The following is a 15,966-nucleotide window of genomic DNA, read 5'->3' as shown; positions in this document are numbered from 1 at the left end:
CTACGTTTTCCTACTTAATTAAGGGGTTATATCCAGTTTGAATTTTCAAAGAATCGATTTTGTTTTTGTATTTTCGGAATGCTCATATATTTAAGTATATTCTCTGAAAATTTCAAGTTAATCCGAAAATATTCACAAAGACAAATCACACCAAAAAATTAACAAACGCAAAAAAAAAATATTAACAAAAAAAACAAGTGAAAACAAACAGTTGACTGAGTTAATTGTTGAAATACCATGTATAGAGAGTGTTGATTACTCTGTTACATTACACATACATATATGTCACACATACATAACTGATATTCCCATATTATACATATTATACAATTTGCGCATAGTTTGCGCTCTCACGGATAAACAGTGATGTTTACGAAAAAAATGTTTCAAACAAGAGTTGTTTATTGTTTTATAAGGAACATATTTTACCTTTAAATTTTTGTTCTATCTATAACGGTTTACAAGATGGGTCCTACGGACCTAAGACCCAATTGGCCTATGTTGCTCATTTACGAACTCGACCCCACTTTTTACGCTATAAAAATTTCAGTTTGATATCTCTTTTCGTTTTTGTGTTATCGTGATGACAGACAGACAGGCAGATAACCGGGAATGGACTAATTAGGTGATCTTATGAACACCTTTACCAAAATTTTGTTCATAGTATCAATATTTTTAAGCGTTAAAAACTTGGGACTAAACTTAATATATCTTGGAATATTTCATATATATGGTATAAAAATATTTTAACTGAGTGTAAACGTTTTTAAAACTTTTAACGCATTTTCCTTGAAACAGCGTTTTCAAAGTCGGGGAGTAAGATTTCTCCGATACGGCTCGACTGATCGATTTCGAATTTTTACACAATATATTTCGATATTTTAGAATATTTTTTGAAGACCAATTTTAGGCATTTTTTTTTTCTAAAAAGATTCCTTTCAACTATCCTATTTTTTTTTCAATTAAGTCGTGAGAATTTTTTTTAATCATAAAAAATAGTTGGGAAGACAGTTAGTTTTACATGCTTTGACCCCCGAAATCGCGAATTTTACAATTGATTATCGGGTTCTCCCAGTTAACATTATTCTGAGCCTACGAAAAAATAGGCCAAATCTATCCACAAGTGCATTCAATAATAGCACGGTATGTTTTCAAATAACAAACGTAGCTCTTATCTTATTTCATTTCTTTGCGCTTCCACCAAATATTGTTTTTGTTTTATTATTCCATTTTAGTCAAATTTATAAAAATATACTCATATACACTATTTTTGATAATACACTTGTTATTGTACTCAATACTAAGACATAGTATGCAATCATATACAAATTATACCTAGACATACCTGCATATTTTAACAAGACGATCAAAAAATAATTTTCTTGATACCAAAAAATTTGTCATTAATTATGGTATTATATAGTTATTTTTTGAACAAAATCTGTGTCAGTTTTAGTCAACTTGCACATTTAATCCATAGAAAAAGTGGTTTTAAGGGCATTATATACCTTAAAGCACAACACGAAATATCGTTTGACTTTTGTTATTGCGATAAATACAATGGAATTTTGTAATTGATGTAGTACCCTCGAAAACCTATTTCCTAAACACGTTTTTGATAATATCACAAAAATGGAAAATAAATTTAATAAAGAAGGAAGTATTTTGAAGATGATTATATTCTATTCGATAATTAACATTTATTTTCCTTTATCTTTTCTTAATTTATAAGTTAATTTCTTTTTTCCTCTATCTTTAATTAATTTATAGTCATTAAAAATTGAATACATTAGCCTTATACTACTAACTATATATATAAAATAATGAACCTGCACCTAACTTTAATAGACAATTGTGTTAATTTGTGTTAAATTGTTTATGTAGGATGTAAATATTTTAAAATAACAACACAATCGAAAATGGTTTGACATTTATTAAGATAAATATTTTATACCAATATGGTTCTTATACGAGAATTATGTACCTTTTTATTTTTTTTTAACCGACTTCAAACAAAACAGGAGGAGGTTATCAATTCGAGTGTATTTTTTTTATGTTTGTTACCTCAGATCTTTTGACTGGGTGAACCGATTTTGATAATTCTTTATCTATTTGAAAGCTAGTGCTTTCCGTGTGGTTCCATTTCATTTGGTCGAGTTCTGATAACGGCATCCATGAGAAAATCATAAAAGTCTTAAATTTGCATTAAGTATGCACGACAAGAGGATGAATAACTCAATATCACGCCAACCGATTTCGGATATTGTTTTTTTTAGTGATAAATTAGTTAGTGCACTTCAGCTTCACTAAAAATCACAAAATAAAAAAAACTTTTAACAAAAAGGAAACCGACTTCAAAAGAAAAACTTTTCAAAACAAATTAATATGCACTAAAAAATAAAAAAATAACGATAATATAATGCAGTTAAAATTATTGTTATTTTTGGAGTCGGTGTCAGCCAAAGAAACAACTCTGACAGAACAGTTTGCTACATTAGCTTGGCTGACACCGACTCCAAAAATTACAATAATTTTAACTACATTATATTATCGTTATTTTTTACTTTTTAGTGCATTTTAATTTGCAGTTTTGGAAAAATTTTTCTTTTGAAGTCGGTTTTCTTTTTGTTAAAAGTTTTTCATTTTTAAAATGTTGTTAATAACATATACACAAGTTTATTAGAGACCATCCATTAATTACATCAAACGTGAAGGGGGAGTGTGGGGGCCAACGAAATGTGATAAAGAGTAGGGTGGATTAAAAGCTTCAAGACTTAAAATTTAAAATATAAACCCAAAATTTATATGTTTTTATTATACCTACTCCCTTATGTAAATTTATTTGACTTGTTGTTGATTTTATTTAAGGATTTTTATTTAAAATTTAAGAAAACAAGTGAAAACAAACAATTGACTGAGTTAATTGTTAAAATACCATGTATAGTCAGTGTTGATTTCTTTATCACATTACACATACAAACATGTGACACATACATAACTGATAATCAAGTATAGTACATATTATAAAATTTCCGCCTAATTGGCGCCGTCGCGGATAAACAGTGATGTTTACGAAAAAATGTTTCAAACAAAAGTTGTTTAATTTTTGATAAGGAACATTTTTTACATTTAAACTTTTGTTCTATCTCTAACGGTTTACAAGATGGGTCCTACGGACCCAAGACCCAATTGACCTATGATGCTCATTTACGAACTTGACCTCACTTTTTACGTCCTGAGTACGCTGTAAAAATTTCAGCTCGATATCTTTTTTCGTTTTTGAGTTATCGTGTCGACAGACGGACAGACGGACGGACGGACTAATTAGGTGATTTTATGAACACATATGACAAAAATTTTTTCCTAGCATCATTATTTTTAAGCGTTACAAACTTGGGACTAAACTTAATATACTATGTATATTTCATATATACATGGTATAAAAACTGCTGTTTTATTTTAATTGTTTCTATTAAATTATAAAATATGTGACGTCACACCCAGGGGAGTTTAAAAATAGGAAAAGTGGCATGACGTAATTTATAGGCCCCTGATAATATTCAACAAAATACGAACTTTTTTTAAACTTTGAAATGGTGGCAAGTGTATTGTGCATAAAAAGTTGTATATTCTTGAAATGGAATATTTTCGTATTAAGATTTTTGTTCTTTTGTATTTTAACTATAACAGGGAAACAAATGATTAATTCTGGTAAAGCTTGAGCTGAAACGGCGCATTTTTAGCATGGCATTAGAAATACTTCAATCTGCAAATACCTAAAATCGGATGCCAAAAAAAAATTGCTTATTTTGGTCATGAAAGCACCCTTGTATAGAAAAAAAACCAAAAATCTGTTTTCGCCTCTCTTAAAAATGTGTTTATACTTGTTTTTCCATTTTTTTCCATTCCTCTTTAAGTGTATAAAAATCGGTAAATAATAGTTATTTATTATCATTTTTCTAAAAGAGATCAATAAATTCTTTTTGATGACAAACCACTCATAAAATTTTTAACTTAATTTTACTAAGTACAAAATGTTATCAGTTTGGAAAAAATCTGAGGATTTATACAGTTTTCAACTGAAAAACCTTCTTTTTTGTGTTTTTGTAGTATAGAAACAAAAAATTCCCGAGTTTGAGCTCTGATTGAACTTTTTATTTGCGATTTTTCAATTTTTATCTTTTCATTTCTGATAAAGATAATAATGTTATTTAATTATGATGAAACAGGTAACTTTTAACATTTTTAGCTCGAAAATTGAAAAATTTGGGAGCTTTGACATCGAATTCAACTTGACAAAAAGTTTTCTTTATTTTTAGATAATATATATTATAAAATATTGAAAATCTGTGTACAGATGAACCAGAAATCTTAAAAATTCTAAGCCCGCAAGCAATAATAATATAATAAAAAGAATTCGTAGAAATCAAATCGAATTAATCCAGACCAATAAAAAAACGATTATGTTTATGTTACAAAATTAAGAATAAAAGGAAAAAAAAATGTTTATAATCTATAAAATAAAAATTGGCAAACGATATCAAAAAGACGAAAAATATTTATTGAAAACAGGAAAGAATTTCACTCTCTATACGACTGACTGGCTATGACAGCAACAAATACTCACTAATATATTATTTCGCAAAAGATATGCGCCAATACGACATGCGTACATTTATCACGTTAAAAAAAGATAGAAACGAAACGCATTATTCAAACATTAAAAAAATAAAACTTGTGTGTGTGTGTGTGTGTATAGAGAAGAAAAGTATGCGCTAATAATAAATATTTCAAGTTATCAAATTTTATTTAAATCTATTTTCGTTCAAACTACGTTTAGTTACTGAATTTGGTAAAAGAGTTCGGGGAATTTTACACCGAAGTTAAAAATAAATAAAATGAATAAAACAATACACATCAGACGAAAACAGATATATACAGATTGGTACACTAAATTTTTAACGCATTATTTTCGTATAAGAAATGTTAAAATAATAGACGAGTATTCGTTTGAGAATTACCATCTTTTTCATTTTTTTGAACCAATAGAAAAATAAATGTTTTAAAATAAAAGTTTGCTATAAATATTATCGAAGATAATAAATGAGAACTCTAGGATATTTCGAAATAAATTTCGATTTTTGCCCCAATTTCCTAGAGCAGTTTTTTGTATTTTATAAATACGTATTTCAGCTACCAAGTAGTCATCATCAGTATGAATTAGTTAATCGTAATTACTCTTACTATGTATGTTACTCGTTGCATATTTGGTGGCGGACTGCACATTGTTGCGATTAGCTAATTCATACTGATAATGACTACTTGGTCGAAATGCGTATTTATAAAATACAAAGAAATGATGTAGGAAATTGGGGCAAAAAACGAAATTTGTTTTAAAAGTTTGCTAATTACGATTTATTGTATGACTATAATTTACCTACGACTTCGCTTGCGTATAGATTAAATAGCACTTCCATTCTTTTTGTAATAAAGCCTTCTTGTAAACATCTAAGGTGAAAATTTTCATTTATAGTTTCTACCTTTAGAAGAAAACTTTTATACGATCAAGAAATTTAAGAAAAACCTGGCCAATTTCGCCGAAAATATTACTATGTACTTTTCTCGATTAAACATTAGGCTAAAAAATACATGATGCTTATAAATATATTGGGATCACGGTAGTTACCTTATAAAATACCACCTCTTATATGCTCAGTTGCCTTCATATATCTACAACCAAAAGTTTTAACTTACCTGATCCTATAGAATTATTGCATGTTTCGCTTTGAAAATTAACTTAGAAAATTTTATAAAATTATAATGGTGAACGCGTCGAGAAATAAAATGGAATATTATGATTGTAATACTAAGTTAAAGTGCCTTGCGCTTCTATTGCTAATATAAATTGCAAATTTAAATTTTAATGTTAGTCACCAACGCTCCAAGGATAAAAATCTTCGTTGCCGGAAATTTTCTAAATGTTGATTTTCCTAATAAAAAGCCACAAAAAATTATATTCTGGCAAAATTAACACGCTTTTTTGCCATAAGATTAAATTTTAAACCTTTTTTATTGCATCAAAAACGCTGTCATCCATTTTGGTGACGTTATGTTGGTATTATCAACAGTCATTACTTCAAAACATTTCGAAGCAGTAATTCATTCTCCCCATAGCGTACCCGTACCATAATCCACCTCTATGTTGATTCTTGGTCTCTTTTCTCTTGATTCTTGGTCGCGTTTCTAATATTTATGTCGTTAAAAAAATGTGCTATTTGTTTCCTTGTTTCCAAAATTTATCAAAATCATCCCTTTTTATACTACACATTAGGTAACATAATGAAAGCATATTAGTTTTTTTGCAAACAAAATCATTTTCATGTTTTAAATATTTATATTAGTAATTTTTCTTTATTTGATTCTGTCAAAAAATCTTCTACCATATTTGCCACGGTATGAATACTTTTGCCTTCATCAATTTTTACCTTCCTTTTTATCATGCCCTTAGTGGTTATTATTTGCATTTTGATAAATAAATAAGTACAAATGAAATTTACTAACGAAAGAACAGAATTAAATTTGACAGATATGTACCCGGCTGTTTACAGTGAGCTGACAGTTAATGCCATTGAATATTACACATAGAGAACGTCATGCCCCAAAATTTGTGATATAATGAATGGGAGAGAAGACAGCCAGTTAGTTCCTATGCGTTTTTGTCTAATCTATATGTCATTGGCTAGATATTGCATCATATGATTATGACATATGACTATAACAAGGACACATAGAAACTAACTGGCAATCTTCTCTCTTATTCATTAGATCGCATCCAATTACAGGCTAGCATATCCCTCGCGTTATCTATGTATAATATTCTATGGTTAAAGCCAATATGACATCACATCAGGACTCGCTTATGCTTTAGGTCACATGATATACAAAATAAAACAATTATATACTTTTATGACTCAAAATTAGAATATTTAAGTGTATTTCTATATAAATATTAATTTGTATCAAATTTCATAATTTATTTTTCACTACCGAAAGTACCCTATTTTAAAGTAGAAGCTTTAAACGGACACCCTGTAAATACGGTTTGTGTATTTTTTTCTTTCATTTTTTTTCTGTGTATATACAGAAAGGTATTACAAACATTCTCAAACCGCGAAACATTTACAAAAATAGACTTGAGCGAACACATATTATTATTCGGGAGTATAACGTAGCGCAAGTCAACTCCTTGTACCAAATATGGTTGAATCTCGAATTACTTATGTACACTAAACTAACTAAAACTCTGTGTTAGTTGTTGCAGTGTTATAGTTCATTTTTAGATGATGAAACTTTTTTAAGAGAGTCATGGGGGAGGGAACGTTAGTTAGAACGCAACGAGCGTGTTTTATTTCCGCTGTTGTGTTTTAAAATATTATTATTTGAGCGATGATTTTCTTCTTCGCGTTATACCATCATAACACCCGCCGGTCTCCTAATACGGTCAAACGCAATTAATCATTGTTTAATGCAATAATTACGACCATTTTTTGAGTTTAATTGTTGTGTGTATTCCCATTCAGTTTTTTTTTTCTTTTTGAGGGGTAGTGTGAGAAACGTGTTGTGATTTAAAAGTGATTTCATTTATTTTTCAAAGTGGAATAAGTGTTAATAAATAAATTGATTAAACACCTACTAAAGATTTAGTTATTATGATTTGCAAATAAAATTTTTTCAAATATGGTGTTTTTTAAATTTTATTGATATTATTTTTCGAAAAAATCCATAAATTATCACAGCTTAGGTGGGTAGTGAATTGTTTATCATTGTTTATGTAAATTATCTATGTGCATTACATTAATGTTTTATAAGTTGCATAACTCTTTTTTTTATAACTTAAACTACTTCATTTTAATTGTTAAAAAGTTTTTTAAAGGGAAAAATTGTTTAAACTCTTACGAAGCTCGAAAACTTTCTTTGGTCTTAAGATTGAATATTTATTCTTTTAAATAAGATTTTGATTTTGTCTGATTCTTCCTATTTTGCCTTCTCTTATATTTCCATAGGTGAAGATTATTTTTTAAATATTTATCCAAAACTAATCGAAAATTGAAAATTTTGTTTAATTACTCAGCTTTCGATATTTCGGAAACCAAGAAACCAAGGCAGATATCGAAAAATTTGAGTATAGATTAATGCCTTTTTATAAATGCACTGGAGATTTATTTCCTGAAACTAAAATTTCAGTATACAGTAATATTCGTTTCTTATGATGTATATATATATATATATATATATATATATATATATATATATTCTTGTTTAATTTTTGCATTATTCTTCGAACATTCTGTAAAAAATTAAGTTAATTCAAAATTTAATTCTCGTTAGTTTTAAAGTTTTTCAATTTTGTAAAAAGATGGCATTGAGAAAATAATACACAAAACTAAACTAAAACTTCATAAAAAACTAAAATATTAGTTTAATTAATACAAAATATAAAAAAAAAAGCTTCCCCGTGACAATGTTTTCACATTGCCGTGACCAGGATTCGAACCTGGGTTACTACGGCCACAACGTAGGGTCCTAACCACTAGACGATCACGGCTACTGAAGCTGTGTGTTCAAGGTACATATTTAAAGATTAGTTGATGTTATATTTGTGCTCTAGTTATTATTAGTAATAAATGTTTTGATAAATCAATGAAGCTAATAATAAATAACAGTTAACATTTTTTTATCGGTAAAATATTTTTTGATGATTTATTTTAAGATGTTATTTTACAAAATTATGTTTTTATAATTTTAATGAATAGGAAAATACGAAAACAAATTGTGGCTTGTTCTTTAATTAACATAATTTTTGTAATTTAAGATAAAAAATCAAAAGTTATTTTTTCCAATACCTCCACCATTTCTGTACATTATATTCTTATTAATATTATAAAGTTGAAGAGTTTGTTTGTATGTTTGTCTGAACTTACTTATCTCATGAACTAGTGGTTCGAATTGAAAAGTTCTTTTAGTTCTGGATAGTCCATTCATCGAGGAAGGCTATAGGGTATATAACATCACCCTAGTAGTTACTTACCCAATTGCTTCGCTGGAAGATTTAGAAAACTACTGAAATGATTTCAATGAAACTTTACAATAATTTGTTTTCACCATAATATTTGATTTTTTTTCTATACTAGATTTATATAAGCGTAAAAGCTTTGCTTTTTTTATATCGTATTCTCAATTTTACAAGCTTAATTTTATGCATAATATATAAGAAAAACCGATAAAAGTTAGCATTAATCATTACGCACAGCCTTGCCAACATATCGGGCGGCAACCTAGCACGTTTTGTTGAATTATACATTACCTTTTATAAAATATTAATTTTGTTAGGAAACTCGATGCGGGCAACTCAACCAAGACTGAAATCTTAGACTATTAAAAATATCAACTATTAATAGAAAACTTGAAGTTTTCCACATTTTTGAAGCGCTATTCTGGCCTGTGTCAATTTACGGTGAAATAACAAAACATATTAAGCATAAATCGTCTTGGCAGTTGTCAAATTAGTTCCCTAGAAACAAAAACGGTATACATACATATTAACACTGTTTTCCCTTGAACGCACAAAACAAAACAGTTTGGAGAATGAACGTCCTTAAATGTATGCCTATAAATACCTTTAGATGTAGGGTACTTACCTTTATTTGAAATAAAATTATTTTATAAATTTTTGTTATTATTGTTGCAGGTATGCAGATTGGCGGTTGTATAATGGAGACGGGTGAAATCCCTCTAGATGATATGGGTGTTATTGTTAAACGTGAACCAAAAGAATCATCACCATCGGTATCGCTTGAAGAAAATGGCATTGATGGTATTGAATCTCCAGATATTGATCGTTGGAGTCTTGGCAGTTTTACGTAAGTTTCTAAAATGTTATTTGATTAGTTTACAAATTATTTTTTATATGTTAGGTTTCGCTCTCAAAAGTCTTGTGATTTGTTAAAATAGACCTTAGTAAACTGTTGCCGATAAAACTAAATTTTATCTAACATTTTACACTTAATGGTATGAAATGTGGTAATATTTTTCGGAGATTAGTTTGAGACAACTGAATTTTGGAAATTTCTTTCTGTATTGAACCGAACTTAAGGATGTTCCAGCATGGTATTTGCAGTTTCTATGTTAAAGCAATGGTACAATTTTTTTTTCGACAGAATTTAACGAAAAATTAAATTTAAGAATTTAATAATGCTTACTATTAATTCCCAAAGTTTCAGAAATTTTGACCGTTTAAAATGGGAAATAATTATGCCAACGTCCCAATTTCGATCAATTTACGTCAAAATTAATATCTCGAAAGTGAAAATTAATTTCTAAATTTTTTTTTTAGAATTGTATTGTATAAACATTTTTTTCTACTTTTTCTTCAATATATAATAATATCATAAAAAATAGTTGGAGAGACCGGACATTTTACATGCTTTAAATGGGACATGACCCTCAAAATCGCGAACTTTGTCTTTAAATATCTCGCGATCTAAACGGTCAAAAATTATGAAATTTTAGGAATTCATAAATAAAGCTATTATAAACCCGAGAAAAAAAATTCGGCCAAATCTGTCGAAAAGTGATTTCATGCTGGTACTACCTTAAGATGAAGTCCATATACCTTACACCTTAGAGCAAAGCTACCGAATTTCTACATGAAAAATTTAAATAACATTATTTAATTAATAAATAATTACTCTATAATCGGAAAAATTCGATAATTCAACACCACCTTGCAAAACGTTTGTCGGATTACCCCGAGTCCACTGTATTGTCTTCTAGAATGATTTTAAAGTTTACCCATCGAGATATAGATCGAAATTAGTTTATGAACATGTGGTGTAGGAGCTGAAGCTACGGTGGTCTAAATTTTCTGCTATACTTCTCCAGGTGAAAGTTTAGTAAAAAATCGTAAGATTATATCAAAAATATTGAAATTCGAGTATGTTTTGAACTTTGAAACACTTCTAGAATGTATAACACTATATTAATAAGGGCTTACCATAATAATCTCTAAAATTATCTTCCTGTTTTGAATGATTCCATTATTCAATTTGTCAGTATTTTCACTGCGCTTCCACCATCGTAACATATATTATTACATAACAAAGCTTACATATTTTATTTTTGTAATTTACAAGGTCTCATTTGTCAAAATTGAATGAAAAATTAAACTTTCAAAATTAAATATCTATGATTTTGACCAATTTGAAGTGTTTGTTTAAAGTAGTTCGAGTTAATTTTGTTATAACTTGAATGAATGTAGACGAAAAATAAAAATAAAAATTTTCGATATCTGAAAATTGAAAAAATATACTTTTTTAAATTTGTATCCCCACTAACGTGTTCATACATCCGTAATTAGTCGGACACAACGGTTTTTTTTTGTTTTCAATAATTTATTAAGGTTTTAACTTTAATTTCTTAAAATAGTTTTTTTTTAATTTCGACTGACTTTTAATGAAATTTAAATTTTTTCCCAAAGCCCCCACCCCTAAAATTTTCAGAATTTATTGAGACTGCTTCTTTTAAAACATACAAGCCTTTTATCCAAAATTGCCAGGTCGTTCGTACATCCTTAAGTCAACATTTTATTCAGAATTTAAAAATATTGATAGAAACTAGTTTTAAAGTTCAATTTTTTAGAGCAATGATGTTATATATTAGTCTTTCCTATTCTTAATGAATATTCAACAATGATTGTATATTTACAAAATGAGTAATATAAAAATTTGTTTCTATTTTTAGTATCAAAAATGAATCACCATCATATAATGAAATTGATGCGGCAACAGATATCTCTGATACAAACATCGACGAAGATATAATTCAACCGATTGTATCTGTATCTGTAATCCATAAAAATGAAAATCATTCAAAAAAGTCCAACACATCAGCAACCAAACATGAATTACATCAAATCAAAAAATTACAAATGAAAAAACAATTAAAATTTCATTTAGAATCACCAGCATCAGCGAAAAAAAACCATTTACAAGATGAAATTTATAAACAACAAAATGCATTAATACAAAAAGAAGAACGTAATAAATTCTTTGATACAGAAAAATTATCAAAAATGTTTTCAATAATTGCACCAAAACGTGAAATCATTGAGCCTGAAACAACCATCACATCTGCTAGAGAAAATAATTTAGAAAGTTTACCAAATGAATCAATAAAAAATTGGTTACAACGGATAACACAATTACAACAAAATAATCGCCCAACATCATCGTCAACAAATAATCATAATATATTGGAAATAACACCTGAAATCAATATAAAACAACATTCTCTGCCACTCCTGACAACAACATCTGCACAAACAAAATTAATAACAGACCCTAAAAGGAAGATCCAGTCCGCCTCAACAAATATTATCATCCCACCTCAACAAGCACCTCGAGTTGTCAATTATCGTGATCTACCTTATATGGGTGAAATGACATTAGATAATTGTAAACCAAGACGTGGACGTAAACCTAAAAAAGCTGATATATGTCATTTAATTTATAAAAATTACGGTACAATCATACCAGGCAACCCACAAAATGAACCAAATAATCTTATTACAACAACACAAATAACAAATAACAATAATTTAATTGAAAATAATGAAAAAAAATTAGAAAATTCAACATGTCGAAGTGATGTACAAAATAAAATTATTAGTAGTTTATTAGAAAAACGTTTAACATTAGAAACAAAACGAACTAAAGAAACAATAGCACGTGAATTAAAAATTAAACCGGAAGAAAAATTAACAACAACTCCAGTTTCAACAACTACACCGAATAAAGGTGAAGAGCCATTAAATTTATGTATCCGGGATTTAAATCAATTAAAAATTCGATTATTAAGACGACATGATAATATTTATGAATCTCAACAAAAACCAAAAATCAAACAAATTGAAGTTAAATCCGAACCACAAAGTGACGATGATGAAGATGATGTTGAATTTATTACCGAAACTAAAACACCAACAAGTCCAATTTCACCGGAAAATATTAAAGAACCAATTGATAATGATTCAGCATCCTCTTATGTGCTATGGCCGAATTCCAATGGTGTTTTTGTTCATCCAATGGCATTACAATCACAAATGTTATATTATCAAAAATTAGTAACCAATAATAACAATAATAATTATATTTTACCAAATTCTCGACCATCGAGTAATGCGTCCAGTAATAGTTCTATAACAATTACAAAGAAACCAGAAAATGTTCCCGTAGAGAATCATGAGAATAAAGTAAAACGTAGCAATAGTAATACTCCATCAAATAATTCAACAGCGCCACCAACGAAAAGAAAACGTAGCGCAATTTTCATTCCACCAATTCCAACAGAAAATCAAACAAATCCAGCTACCGAGGTCAGTATTTGTAAATTTAAATTTACAGGCGGTGCAAAACCAAGTTTACAAGAGAAAAAAATGTTATCAGTTGATTCTGGTGGTAATTTTCGTTACTATAGTGGTACTGGCGATAAAAGTATGCGTGGTTATGAATTTTTCCCGCGTGAAACATTACAACAACAAGCCATTGGACAGAATACATCAAGTTCTGGTGTTTTTTTAAATGCAAGTGGGGAAAAAATACAACTACCAGCGAATCTTGAAGAAAATTCACCAGGTATACGTCCACATTTTTTATTATCTGGTGATCCATTATTATTAAATACCGATTTAAACACTCAACAGTCATTGAATGCAGCAGAACTACGGCAGAAAAAAAGAAAAACACGCAAATCAATACAACGGGAAAAATTAGAGCAAACATTTAAAGAAAAGGGTTTTCTAATACAAACACAACAGTTAGAATCAGCTGAAGGTGCAACTTATTGTAAATTTAGACAGTTAAGAAAATTTACACGTTATCTATTCCGTAGTTGGAAAGATTATTTACCGGGTAATGTGCGTGACATGCAAAATATGGAAAATATGGCGGCTGTGGGTGATGCTAATCATTTAGTGACTGATAAAAGTGATGACGATGAATATGATATTCTTAGTAATCAGGGACCAATTGTAGATGAAATTAGTGGATCAAATAGTGATTTAACAATAAATTTACCTGATAGAACTGATAGTCCTTAAAGTTAATAATTCAATATTTTTTAAAATATCATTTGTAAATATTTTATATTTATAAGCAAGTTTTATTTGCTCAAATTTTTATTTATTATTTTAGCTAATAATTGTAGTAACTTTGTCCAGTGCCTTTTATATTAAAACTAAAAAAAATATGACTGCAAAAATTACATATTTACCTATTATATATTGTAAGTTGGGAGGAAAATTATTTTTACTTTCTCGTGGTGCTGATTTCAGATTTGAAGTCAGATTGTTTGTATCAGCTTTAGTTTTTGAGATTTAATTAAAACGCGTTTTTTAGAAAAATCTATTTTTTAATCATTTAAGAAAATCATTAGCAAAACAACCATTAATTATCAAAATATTTTCTCTTATATATTTTATTGCTTAACTTGCTTCACAAGGGCTATTTTTAATGCTCCAACAATAGCCGTCATCATGTGAGCATTCCAGTTATCCTGGTAACGTTTCTCCATAGTTCAAATGTCTCGATGGAATTGTTCCCCTATTGTTCTTCACTTAGATTACCAACATTGTTTGGGAAACGGTCCAAATGGCTGATGAGAAAGTGTAACTTGATGCTCATATAACAACCAAGTTTGACAATATCTGTTCAATATCTTCAATAGCTTTTATCCTTTTGGTTCCTCAGAAAATTTCGTGAATTCCAAACGAATTAATTCCAGGCATTTTTTTCAATTACAGCCATGTAACTATTAAAGCTTTCACCCTTATCAACCTTCTTAATTGTGGACCATCAAAAATTCCGGCTTTAAGGTAGTTCCTCCGCGACCGTCCAGTCAAAAAGTTTTGGACTAATACTATCATTCAGTGCATTAACTGTGCTATGACTATTATACATATACCATATATTATTTTCAAAAGACTGTAGTTCCTCACTACTGATTCTAGTATACATATAAACACACACACTATGACATATGCCTTTAACATTAGTCTTCATATCTTTTCCACAAAAATCATCGCTAAAACGAGTTATTTATTTAAGTTTTTTATCGAAACTATATGGTAAATAATTTTTATTTTTATTTATATATTTTCTAAATATAGTATTCTACATTATATTAGTTTTTCATAGAGATGGTGGACGTCATTCATTGGTAAATAAATATAATATTTGTAAATTTGTGTATTTTTATACACTTCTCCCATGTACACGTACAAATTGCGTCACTTTTAATTGCTAATATCTCATGTATGGCATGGTAAATCATCTTCTAATTTTAACAGCAAGTGTATTATGAATTAAATATTTTATATTCTGAGTTTTGAGAAATTCTTGGAATATCACTTTCGTGTAGGTACTACCTTAAGTGTCTCTATGCTCAAATTATAGAACTTTTTAGAGACATATTTAAAACAATCACCATCCTTGCTCAGAGCTTTGACAAATTGTTTCATAAGCCCTTGTTTGATATGTAAAGCTGGTAGTATTGTGCACTCCATGATCAAAAGGGGTGCATTTATTACATTTAGTTTTCTCGGAGCCATAGCTTGCCTGATAGGACAATCTTTTCTAACCAAGTGCACAGACTTAGCTCCTGTGTCCTACCGACAAATAGAACAAGGATATTTTTTATAGCCGGTGTTGTCCAAGAAGAAACTTACAATGGAGACTCTTCTTATTCGCCCATAATCTCAAAGACGCGTGTGTTATATACCATTTGAGGGACCCAGTACTTGTCATGGTATCCCCAAAGGGAATCCAAAGTTCTTTTTTGGCGTGGACATTGTTAAATCAAAAAGTTTAAAAAAAAAACTGATAGTTGAATTTCAAAAACTAGAGCTGTTAA

At 28.8% G+C, this 15,966-nt stretch overlaps 1 protein-coding gene and 1 non-coding gene across 3 annotated transcripts; one reads left to right on the top strand and one right to left on the bottom strand.

Moving 5' to 3' along the window:
* The first annotated feature begins 7,744 nt into the window (after positions 1–7,744).
* Positions 7,745–14,209, top strand: LOC123297498. Of its 2 annotated transcripts, XM_044879172.1 has the most exons (4): positions 7,745–7,801; positions 9,749–9,920; positions 11,800–13,691; positions 13,760–13,979. In XM_044879172.1, exons 2-4 carry the CDS (start codon positions 9,751–9,753, stop codon positions 13,840–13,842), a joined length of 2,145 nt encoding a protein of 714 aa, XP_044735107.1. In that variant the 5' UTR covers positions 7,745–7,801; positions 9,749–9,750; the 3' UTR covers positions 13,843–13,979. The 2 variants fall into 2 exon arrangements, with proteins under 2 accessions (XP_044735107.1, XP_044735106.1); XM_044879171.1 differs by having other exon boundaries at positions 11,800–14,209.
* Positions 8,534–8,605, bottom strand: Trnah-gug. The gene has a single exon. It is a non-coding gene; the product is annotated as a tRNA-His (tRNA).
* Positions 14,210–15,966: the final 1,757 nt, after the last annotated feature.

Source organism: Chrysoperla carnea, chromosome 4, assembly GCF_905475395.1.
Source record: "Chrysoperla carnea chromosome 4, inChrCarn1.1, whole genome shotgun sequence".
NCBI classification, from domain to species: domain Eukaryota; kingdom Metazoa; phylum Arthropoda; class Insecta; order Neuroptera; family Chrysopidae; genus Chrysoperla; species Chrysoperla carnea.
Note: the sequence above shows the minus strand (reverse complement) of the source record. Positions and strands in the feature narration are given on the sequence as shown.